The sequence below is a fragment of the Bipolaris oryzae genome (genome assembly GCF_000523455.1).
Source record: "Bipolaris oryzae ATCC 44560 unplaced genomic scaffold scaffold_81, whole genome shotgun sequence".
NCBI classification, from domain to species: Eukaryota; Fungi; Ascomycota; class Dothideomycetes; order Pleosporales; family Pleosporaceae; genus Bipolaris; species Bipolaris oryzae.
The window spans coordinates 113,037-124,709 of NW_006911357.1; the positions used below are offsets into that span (position 1 = coordinate 113,037).

Consider the following 11,673-nt stretch of genomic DNA (forward strand, 5'->3'; position numbering starts at 1 on the left):
GGATGCAAGTTTAATCCCGAAACAGATGTAGAGAGCCAAGGCAGATGGAGGCGTGGTGGCCCAAGGTTGCCAGAGTCTCCGTCGGCGGCGTCAGAAGCAAGCACGGGCTAGGTGCATGCCACGCCCCGGCCAGAGCTTCACCGGGCGCGGGGGGGCAGGCATGGGAGAGCTCTGGCTAGTCATGGAGGGGCACTGTAGTCGACGCAAGATGGTTTCGAGAGAAGATTGCGTACGCCGCCCATGGTATCCGCCCGCCAAACACACCGGAAACCTCTCTGGTCTACCGCTCCCCCATCCTCCCCACGCCGCCAGCCTCAGTCCGCTGTCCGCATTGGCTCAGGGCCCCCTTCACCGCTCTCGCTGCCGCGTCCGCTGTTGGCCTAGGTCCAGAGAGCTCTGCTCCATTTTGCTCTGCCCATTACCTCTTCCTCCCCGCCGCTGACCACGTTCGGATCAAGTTCGGCCCCGCGGATAAATCCCACGACATCACATCGCACAAAGCGCTTTTCCTCGGCCTAGGTACATGTCTGGCTCTTTGCCTAGCCCGCTGCCACTGCTGAGCCTGTCTCACTCGTGGACAATGGGCATTTGAAAGCGGGCCATGCCGCGGCTGTATCAGACTTGCCCGCCAAGCCGACTTGGTGATGAGGTTAGAGTTTCCAAATCCGATCCATGGAACCTTAACCCGCTGAGAGAGATGCACGCCTCATGCCGCTGCAGAGCTCCAGAGCCCCAGCCAAGGCGCGGAAACCGCTGCTGCAAGCGACGAGGGCGCGAAGCATGGCTATTCACGCTCCATGAGATGAAAGAGTGGGGTTGTGGTTAGAGATGCAGGCGACAAAGCTTGGCACACGCCCTGACGAACACTAGTCGATTTGAAACAACCTTATCTCTTCAATTCACCCACCACCCACCACCCGCCACTCTGACCCACCCCTGCGAGACCTACTGTGTACACACACAAACCAAGGCGCTTGCCAACAGGCCCTGGCAAAGCTCGCCGTAGCGGAACAGCCACCACGAGTCGACATCACCACTGCTGATACTGCTCAGCACGGTTTGCATCCCTTTGGACCATTTTGCACAGGCGGTGTACAAATGAATTGTGGTGGGTGGCTACAAAGGTTTCACATGAGCACTACCTACTTACTATGCTGTTGCTACTACGCAGTGGGGGAACCGTCATAACCCTGTTCTTAGCGGGGTAGTACTAAGGTAGCTACGCCTAGTAGTGAAGCCAACAACACAAGTTCGAGACCCTCACCAATACCCTCCCTAGAAACCGCTGGCAATTGCATCGAGTCTCCCCGCATAGCTTGTATTCTTGCAGCTTTGCCTTGTCATGTTGGACGCAGCTGTCTACATCTAGTTTGACGTTTTGAGGTTTCAGACCCTTGCAGCTGCCATGCGACTATGTGCACCAGTACAAGACTGACAGCCATCTTTATCGCCGTTTGCCTTCGCATTAGGTTAAAGCACTCACCAAACCAAGATCGTTGCATCGTCAATTGTATACTCTTGAGCACACGGTTTTGTGCCTAATGCTACGCTTGCCCAAGGCCGAATCTAGTTGGCCCCTTGAAGCTTTATCCGTCCACAACGTTCACACTATACTAGGTACCCCATTCCGCCTCGGTCCCATCTTCTTCCCTGATACTGTCTAAACTGTCTGTTATGCTTTCCATCATGTGTGCACCGCTGGCAGTCAATGGCTTAATCCCATCTAACGCAGTTCCCAATCTGCATTCACCGATAGCAAAACCGTTGTGCATGCAGTCCAGCTACCCTTTTGCAACGCATGCCGTGGTTGTCCCCCACTGACGTGGAGCTTGGACAGGGTCACCTTAGCCGACCGCTTCAATCTTAGCTCCTCTGAGGCGAGGTCTCCGGCTGCAGCATCGACCACTTTCTGCCTAACCAGGGTCTTGTGTAAGGATAGCCCCGGTCAGCCGCTACCAACACCGGAACACTTTACTCCAACGTCGTCTTAGCCTTATTTATCATGAAATGGTATTGGTCTGCCGCGAATGCGCTCTTCAACCTGCTAAGCCTGTTAGCAGACACTATAGCACCATCTGCTTTGACGGCCTCCATATCCTGTCGTTCGCCATTTGCTGCAACCTCTGGGGCGGTGTCTACTTTACCAAATCTACAGGCAAGCGCTTGATTAGAGTATTCGGTTGGTTTGCTTTACTTGGACTGACGTGGAAAAGTCCCGAATCTGGAAATGCAAAAGACCCTGTCTCTAGTAACGCTGAATACGCTGCACAATCACCCAGCTAGCTTCATTGGAGCAATGGGCTTAGTCTACTTGGCCTGCATACTGAACAGGGTTTTCTTCTCCAGAAATAGCGCCACAACAGGCAATAGAAGCACATGCTCTCTTCCACTATCCTCTTTATCTATAGCCTCGCCTTTCGCTTTATCAGCTTGACCGGTACCTTGTTGTCGCGTTACTCAACAATTCTAGCAGCATTTTCAATTTTATCTTCTTGATTTCTATAAATAATTTTCTTTTGAATGGCACCTGGTTCTACATCACTCTATAATGCGTCCTGCCTCCTACAAGCTTCGTTGCATTTGAACCCATCACCCTTGTTCCCGTGTTCAAGACTTTGGACTGGTCCGGCCCGATGAATTTAACCAACTCTTCTTTAATCGATACGAACGGTTGGCGAGAAAGCGTATTGCGGTGTAAAAACATCATCGTTCGGATGATGGCTTCCGTACGCTATGACATCTGACCTGGCCTTCAGTCTGGCCAATCAAAGCAGGACACCAAACCGTGCGTGTGTTTGAAGCAATGATTTGCAGTTAGGTTTACGCCCGTTTTGGACTTTGAGGCTATAGTATCGACTCCACTTTTCTTACTCTCTTCAGGTGAACACACTCAATGTGCCTCACACCTATATTCACCTTCTACTTTCCGCAAGTCATCCTCCTGAACAATGAAAACAAAATCGATACGCATACACAAAAATGATATTTGTAAAAGGAAGAAATTGTTAAAGAATTCAAAGTATTCAAACAAAGGACGCGGACGATTCCATGAGAACTATCGATAGTGCAAGTCTTGACAGCTGCAGTAACGCCGACTTCGAAGAGGCTACTATGTCAAAATCGACTAAGTCGAAACACTTAACAATACCGATTGTCTCCATTTGCAACAAGTTTATCCCTTCAAGAGCTGGGTCTGCGACACCTGCCAAATTTTCCCGCGTCTAGCGGCGAACACGTTGGTACAGAGCCCGAGATTTCCAAAGACTATATATAGAAAGCAAAAAAAAAGGTGAGACCGCCATCTTCGGTTCGACCATCAAGATTCCAGTGGCAAAGATTTCAGGAGACGACAAAGAAAACCTTGTTGATATCACACATCCATGTGGACTCCCCACCCTCGAGAGGGAAAAAAAGGAAGATACCTCGATTGGGAGGATTTGGTATTATCAAAGTCTTGGAACACAACTGCTCCCATGATGCAGAGGTGTCCTCAGTATCAATCCCGATTCCCAGTTTAAGACGAGTTAGCCATGCTAATCCCTTTCTCAGGCTATTTCAAACCCCATAAATCTGCCAAACAAAAAACAACCTCAAATATATCACTCCGCACCCTTTATTTTCCTCCAACTTCCTCATATTCCCTTCTTCCCAGCTACTCACTCAGCTCCTTATCCTCCTCCCCCCTAAGCTTCTTGCAAGCAGCACAGCTGCATTCGTGACGTCCTCCTCCATTCAGGCCCTCCGCAACCGCGGCGTCGTTATCGTTCGACTCCTTCAAAAGACACTGTTCGTTCTTGTCACTAACACCTTTTTTCGTCGATGTGCTGGCTTCGTCTCTCTGAGTCTTGATGCGCTTCCTCTTCCTCTTCTTCGACTCAGGCGTCCATTCCTCGTCCTCGGTACGGTCTTGAACATCGTTTTCATGATTTCCATCTTCCATGGTGAACTCAGCGTCTTTCGGTGGGATGTACTCCATGTCATGCGCCTAGCCTAGTTTTTAGTTTCTCTCCACCTGTTTCTTCTATGATGGAATTGTTGTACCTTTCTCACGTTGCGTTTTGGCTCGATGAGTTCTCCAGTGCCGAGTACGCGGCCTGGGCCATTGAAGTAGGAGCGTTTACGGGGCATAGTTGGGTTGGTTTGGTTGGTGGAGAGGGTTGTTGTGGTGCTTTTGGTTTGGAAGTTGAGGAGATGGGGATGAGAGAGAAGTCCGTTCAATGGATATAGTGTTGCGAGACTTTATGGCCAGCAGGTGCAGGTGATACTAGCAGAGTTGCTACCCCGATCGCCGCCCATATATTGAGTTATTGTAATGTGGTCAGGTGAAGGCAGCACGTACTGTTGCTGTAACGTTTGCAATGATACAATACGACTTCACAATACTTCCTTCAACCCATCTCCTATTAGTAAATTCAGTAAAACTACAGCTCATTTCACCTTGTTGTCGCTACTAAATTAGATCATAGCTCATTGAACTCACTATTAACCCCTCCATCCTACCACGAATGGAGGACTACTAGTACGCCAAAGCGCAAAAGTTTGGTAGCTCGCGCAGTTAATGTGCTGTCCATTCTATTGGCTGAAGCAACTCGCGCCCTTCCAATATGAAGCTAAGCATTCATACCTCACCAATCGTTTCAGTATGCCAAAAAAACAGCAGAACAGCTGGCATGGAGCTTTTCTGCTACATTGGGATTACTTCCCAGGATGCTATTGTAACTACATCATGTGATGCAACTAAAGAGATCCCAGAGCAACATAGATTCGACTCTTACTATGTGTAGCATGGAACTAAAAAAAAACATAATCGCATGGAAAATATTCATATTAATATGCATCGTGAATTGGTGGGAATAAACTGCGACGAGTGACAGAATGATGCTAGGCTACTTGTCCGAGATTGGCCCTCGCTTACAGTACCCGCGCTACCTTCACCATCATCACAAAAAAAGAACTAATTTCGACTTGACAAGATCACGTCGGAACAGCAAAAAGAGAATTTCCGACACCGGGAATCGAACCTAAAGGGGAATTAGAAGTGGTTTTGGAGTGAGTTGTAGTGATAGAACTTACCCGGGCCTTGCCGGCACTGAACAGTGAACTGACTCTGCGATGAGAGCGGCAAATCCTAGCCACTAGACCATATCGGATTTTGATGAAAAGATTGGAAATTGATAAAATTATATACTCGCAAAAATAATCTGGATGTGTTAATGGAATATCGAGTGGAACTAGTTTTTCATCTTTGCACTCCTCGAAAGCGGGGTAGCTAGCTTTGGTATCGATAACACATTGCGAATACCTCTATGCTCCTCAGTGTGACTTTACTGCGTCCGCAGCGGAGCAACACCAGCATCACCATGGATCGCCCACTTTAGTAATTTTATCAACACAGTAAACTATTTCAAAGAGAAATGAGAGTAGGCCAAAAGAGAACATACCAGGTATCAACTGACCATGCGCACTGCAAAAAACGAACAAATAAGAGAAAAGAAATATGTTCAAAATTAACCAACTTCTCGCCCAGCCTAACCCACCACTAGTGTATCCGCTCTCTCTGGCGAGGATGAAGTGGCTACCGGAACTAGGCCCAGCATTCTAATGCCATTTTCTAGAACAATCGCAGTGGCTTCGTATAGCGCAGCAAGTCCTGGAGTGACATCTTCATCCTCCCTGTCCACTTCCTCAGCCCCATCATCTTCCGCAAGGCACTCGGCCAGCTGCTCAGTCACGCTAGTGAGATACGTGACGATGCCGGCCGGCTCAAGTGAGCTATACGTTGCCTTTACGACTTCCGGATACTGAGCCAGGATACGCAAAAGGTTTGCCTGGTCTTCTTCTGCCAGTATTTCGTAGTCTTCATCCGAAGGTTCAGCTATAGAATCGACGTTTTTGAGGAGGAGATGAAGTCGTGCTAGCCAGTATTGGAGATCTGGTCCTGATCCAAGTTTGAAAGAGGCCATTGCGCTGGTGTCGAAGGCATGCGCGGTGACCAGGCGGGTGGAAAGCTCTTGGATGAGAAGTGCGGATGTTGCTAGACCCTCTTTGACTTTATCTAGTTCACCAATCAAAGCAAGTTTGTTTGCGTCTGATCCAGACAGTAACTCCATTGCTTCCTCGCATGCATCCAGTATGCCCTGGGGCTTGTAGCCCTTGCCCAGTGCTGCTGCCATCCTCGAAGTTTCGCTGAATTTGACATGCTGTAGTTTGCTGGCAAGGTTCTTCAAGTCCAAGACTTTCAAGATCTTGATGAGCTGACCGAAGTGGACGCTGTTGTCACTGGCCACAACGTAAATCATCTTATCGAACGAGTACTTTCTCGACCTCTCCAGTACGGCAGCAAGGTCGCGAAGAAGATACGTGCTAGCTCCAGTGCGGTCGCGGATAATGGCAGTTCCGGATTTTATTCCTAGTTTCTGCATGTGAACGATCCAAGCTCCTCCACTTTCCTCTGAGATATTCTTTTCTTTCAACATCTGCTCAACCTCGATCATAGTGTCTTGGCAGATCTGGGACTCCCCAGTGTACTCATCAAAGTGAATACCGAGTCGTTCATAAAACTCGGTATAGTTGTCAATATTGACCTTCCTGAGACGTTCCCAGAACGCCACAAGAATTTCGTCGCCATCTTCGAGCTTCCTGAAGGCTTCATTCCGTTCGGCAAAGATGCCTTTGCTTTCAATCTCAACTTGAGCCTCCCCTTTATCTTCTCCTTCTTTGGCTACTTCATCACGCGCCTGCTTGCTTGCAGCTTGCTCTGGCTTGAAGTCCTCTTCAATCCTGTGATAGACCTGGAGGAGGTGACCAACGGAATCTGCTTCATATGCCTCTTCTGAACCATACTTCACCCATCCAACATAGAGTAAAGCAATTGGCTTACCCCAATCGCCGAGGTAGTTGATGCGCGTAACATTCCATCCCATTGATTCGTATAGCTGGCCAATAAAGGCGCCAATAACTGTGCTGCGAAGGTGTTTCCCCTGGAACTCGCTTGTAATGTTTGGCGATGAGAACTCAACTACAAGTTTCTGGCGCACATGTTCCTTCGGCAAAAAGCTGCCATATGTGCTCTTTCTGTCCAAGATGTACGGCAATAGAAAGCGTGGTACAGCATCGAGCTTGAGGAAGAATCTCAGATGTACCCCTTCAGGTATAGGAGGGTCGAACAGACCATGGTCTTTCGGGAACTATGACTGCGTTGGTTTTAAAGCTCTCAACACACGGAAGTAAACTGACCTTGTCCACCAACTCCGCTGACAACTCATCTGGCTTGCATCCTGGCCACAATCTCGGGATGGTGACAGACAGGTCGCCATTGAATATATTATTCGGCCACTGTATAGACTTGAATGCGTCTTGAATGTCACCCGTCACAAGGTTGGAAACGGCATGAGCCAGGGACGACCGGCAGATATCAAGAGGGTTTGAGAGAAGATTGGCTTCATTGGTCCCAGTAAGAATTTCTGAGATGGCAAGGCGATCTAGCCACTGCTCTAAACTGGCAAGACTGAGTGTTGATAGACCGGCCATGTTTAGTGTTTAGCCTCGTGACAATAACGAACCCGACTGCAAAATTTACGTATTCTACTATACAAGAGGAACCCAAAAACAAACGTAGTAACAAGAAATAACTCATCTCACTGAACGCATTGTTTTTGCATTGTTTTCCCTCTCATAGGCGTGGTTAGGGCTGTCTTCACAAATGCCGAGCTTCAGCCTTGAAGGATCGTGTTTGCCACGTTGTTGCGAATCTGTTAGCTATCGTGTTCACTTGGGATTGGCGGTAAGTCTTATATGCCCATTGCCGTGTATTCCGTTGGTGGTTGCACTGCTTGAGCAATAGGGAGCTGGTAGCACTAGCCAGCTGACTTCAATGTATGGAGTCCGAGTGTTGCATTGCGCTGCTTCGTTCAGAATATGAGTTACCTCGTATAGTGAAGATAGGAAATGTGTATAGGGAGATGCAGCCCATCGAAATGATATGGGTTCAATGAATTTGTTTACCAGTAAATGACTTTGGCATCCGAACTGATATCAAACTGTAGAGTTTTTGATGAGAAGAACAACACAATACGAGCTGAAAGAATTTTCAGAAGCTTTTATCAGTATGTTACAGAAGTGTGTCCTGTGATCTAGTGATTGGGCTGCGATATGATGGATGGATGACCTCATTGATAATGATTTGCTACACCAATCCTACGCTGCATTTGGATGATTCTCCGATCATACTTTCGCAGTCTGGGACACATATCAGCGCCTCCATGAGCATAGATTAATGTTTGCAGTTGACATAATACCCTGTTGAACGAGGTGAGGGGTAGGGTGGATGTAGAATGAGTGTGAGGATCTGTGTCTCCTTGGTTGCACAAAGGAGGGGCATACTAATGCCCCTCTAACCTCAAGAAGAGAACAGTACCTAATCAAGAGAAGGCTAAGTAATCCGTTGAACCCCATCTGTACTCTATCTTTAGCCTTTAAACTGCAAGGTGTACTTCAACCCAGAAGACACAGTCAGCCTTATATTTACTGTCTAGAACAGAAACCGACACACTAAAACGACACTAGAAGCGACTTATCTGCATTTCTACATGGTAGAAAAGCACATTTTGTAAGTACAGAGATATTCAGAACATATGTATAGCTCATTCATTTGCATCAGTGCACATCAAGACTGTGTGAGCGGGAAAGATGGCAACACCAACTTGTGGATCCACATTATAAGAGAGAAACTCCCCTCTTATTCATACATGACCAAAACCTTCATTAATGATACTTAAAATCAACCAAATTGTCAAGCGCATTGGTGGCCACAAGAACAGGATCCCACTGCAGGCACTGGGCAATCATAGCGCTTCACAACACAAAGTTCTAGAGCTATTAGTTGACGTTTTGTAACAAATATCATCAGTTTTGTAGCCAGACATTGTTTTCTGTCTAGAAAAAGAGGCAAAGAGAATGTATCGAGATGTTATAACTTACCAACTTCATCAACTTCGAGGTATAGGCGACCCATCCATTTGTCGATTTTTTTGAATACTGAACTTTCTTTGATTCTTTCAAAGATTGGAATCTTTGTGAGCAATGCAGGGAACATGCTCAGTGCCAACTGAAATATTTGAACGCAAGGCGCCACTAATGACAAGAGGATCAGCAGTATAGGAATAGACAATACGAATGCCTTTGGGCTACGATCAATGGAGAGAAAGTTGCGCTCGCTACAGAAGTATTGCAGAGCGACGGCAATTGAGGTCGTCACTATAAGCAGCTGTCGATGTCAGCGAGGTCGTTTGAGCGAGATCCGTAAGAGCCTACCGCTACATTAGCCCTTGAGAGTCTGATATTCGTCCTTGCAATCTTGCTATTCGCCTTTGCGATTTTGATATTCTCTTCAACAAATTCCTGGTTGAGTTTGTTGTTCTCTTCAACAAACTTCTGGCTGAGTTTGTTATGCTTGCTGAGGTCCATAATATGCATCAAGGTTTCCTTGGCATTTATGTTCCGCTGGTCCGTCAGTTCCAGCGTAAGCTATTCAGCCAGTTAGATCTATTTGTTAGCAGTGATATTGTAAACGTACAGTTATGGTAGCGTCGTTCAGAGTCCTCTCCAAAGATTCGAACTGATGCAGCTCGAATTTTAGTTTCTCAAAGTTCGCTTTAGTATTCTTGATGGCTAGCCTTGCCTTCCGGTCCTTGATGTCCGAGAAATATTGGAAATCTCCATCAACACTGTGAAATCTTTCCCACACAGCTACCGTACGCTCCAAACATGTGATCAACTCATGTAACACTTGCCTGATCTGTTTGATATTGTCTTTAAGAATTTTAATTTCTTCCTCAGGGCTCGATGAGCTCGATGAGCTCGGCACTGCATATATCGAATGTGAAATCTGTTGGGGCATGGGTAAGAGATCCATGGTTGTAAGTCTATCTTGAAGCACTTACCCAGTCTTGGACCTCTAACCTAAGAGTGCTTATGAGAAACTCGTATCGTTCGTATATTATCTGCACCCGGATAGCGAAGACGCTCAGAAAGTATACCCTGGGGTCCCATATCGGCGCACTAGCATCTAGCACATGGTGATCATCGTAATCCGTGCAACCCGTAGCGAAAATATCTTCGTTTGGCATCTCGTCATTGTCATCTTCGTCTTCATTTATGTTATCAGTCGACCACTCCAAGGATGAGAAAGCATAGCCAGTCCATTCCGAGCTATCGCAACCAAAAATGAGGACAGTTTCATGGACTTTCCGAATAGAGAATTGAGTGGCGGAGTGATCTTCTCGCGACCCAGTACTCAGAAAGGAGAGATTTGTCTTCAGGAGTTCAGTTGCGCTACCATTATCAATTTGCGAAGCGTTCGAAGAGTCTTGTTCCTCCAAAACTAGATACGGTAGACTGAACTCGAGATGAAAGGTAGCGAAACCAATGTACTATGAAGTTAGCAGCGTTTTAAAATAGGGCAACGGGTTGGCAACTTACTGGTATGCGTACTTGAATACAAGTCTCGCGCGCAAGGTGGTTGCGTGTTGCAAGTCTCAAGGCCGAAACTTCATTCCAAGATGAGGTCTGTGCAATCGCACGAACAAAGTCATAATCCAGTTCCTGGATAAATCTAAGACATATCGTTAACAAGTATTTTTTCCAAGGGTATGTTGACATGCCAGAGAACTATAACGCAGATGAGGAATGAATCTCAACTTACATCAAACGACGAACCGCGTCCGTATCGGAGAGGGCATTGGTAGACTTCTAAGTAGTTAGTATCACTCTTCACATCTTCAAACATCACCAGGGCATAACTTACGCGTTCCTGGATGAATTTTCCCAGTTCATCTGATTTTACCCATCGAGGAGAGCTTTGTTGGCCTAAAGCTCTCGTACGGGAGTCCACCCAAGCTCGCCGAGGGTTCAGCAACTTGGTTTTATTGTTTGCAATCTTGTTAAGTACTTTCTTTGCTTGTTGAACTCCTCTTGATGGTATAGAGTTGTCGGTGTATTGTAAAAAGCTATCGATGGGATCTCGTTTCACGTCTTCTTGTTGTAGGCATTGCCGGAATGGGCGGTCATGCTGTCTACGGTTCTTTTGAAGAAAAACTTGGCCCCAGCTTTTGTCACAGTCTTCACGGTCCGATATCCAAGGCGAACAGTCATAAAAATACTTGGCGCTGAGTTTTGGAGGCATTTGTATCCAACAAAAAGGACATGCTCGAGCTTTCAGTAAGGAAACTAGTTCGTAGTGCCAACTCCTGGGCTTTCGGGATACAAATCCGTCTCATGAAAGGCGGAGACAAATTGACTGTGACACAGTCGTCCTAATACTGTATATGGTCGAACCAAAGAAGGGCAAAATCTGCCTCATCTACCCAGAAGCCACGATAAAAGCCAATTGACATATGTTACACTGCGGTACACCAACTCTGACCTGCCGATGTCGGATACTCATACGCTGATCGGTGTGTCCATATCACAGTCGAAATTAGGATTCATGAGGCTGTGCAAAAACCACGTTTGAGGATATGAGTTGCTGGGCAAATACGTGCCATGCGACTGCCTGCATCACGAGGTCAGTTGCAGGAGGAGGCTTTTCGTCTGTACCACATATCTTTGAAAGCGTCCGTGCATGACCGCACTCAGGAATACACAATTCGTCAGGCTGAGATGGGGCGAACTTCT

At 47.0% G+C, this 11,673-nt stretch overlaps 3 protein-coding genes across 3 annotated transcripts; all 3 read right to left on the bottom strand.

The window, feature by feature from the left end:
* Positions 1–3,652: 3,652 nt before the first annotated feature.
* COCMIDRAFT_6043 (uncharacterized protein) lies at positions 3,653–4,128 on the bottom strand (the record flags this gene model as incomplete). Its single annotated transcript, XM_007690586.1, has 2 exons — positions 3,653–3,985; positions 4,042–4,128. The coding sequence occupies 2 exons, from the start codon at positions 4,126–4,128 to the stop codon at positions 3,653–3,655; spliced, it is 420 nt and encodes a 139-aa protein (XP_007688776.1).
* Positions 4,129–5,528: 1,400 nt separating this feature from the next.
* COCMIDRAFT_27049 (uncharacterized protein) lies at positions 5,529–7,530 on the bottom strand (the record flags this gene model as incomplete). The annotated part of the gene is made up of 2 exons (XM_007690595.1): positions 5,529–7,187; positions 7,237–7,530. The coding sequence occupies 2 exons, from the start codon at positions 7,528–7,530 to the stop codon at positions 5,529–5,531; spliced, it is 1,953 nt and encodes a 650-aa protein (XP_007688785.1).
* A 1,374-nt stretch (positions 7,531–8,904) lies between these two features.
* COCMIDRAFT_6045 (uncharacterized protein) lies at positions 8,905–11,182 on the bottom strand (the record flags this gene model as incomplete). Its single annotated transcript, XM_007690587.1, has 8 exons — positions 8,905–8,930; positions 8,980–9,265; positions 9,313–9,525; positions 9,575–9,886; positions 9,942–10,430; positions 10,480–10,612; positions 10,703–10,746; positions 10,805–11,182. The coding sequence occupies 8 exons, from the start codon at positions 11,180–11,182 to the stop codon at positions 8,905–8,907; spliced, it is 1,881 nt and encodes a 626-aa protein (XP_007688777.1).
* Positions 11,183–11,673: the final 491 nt, after the last annotated feature.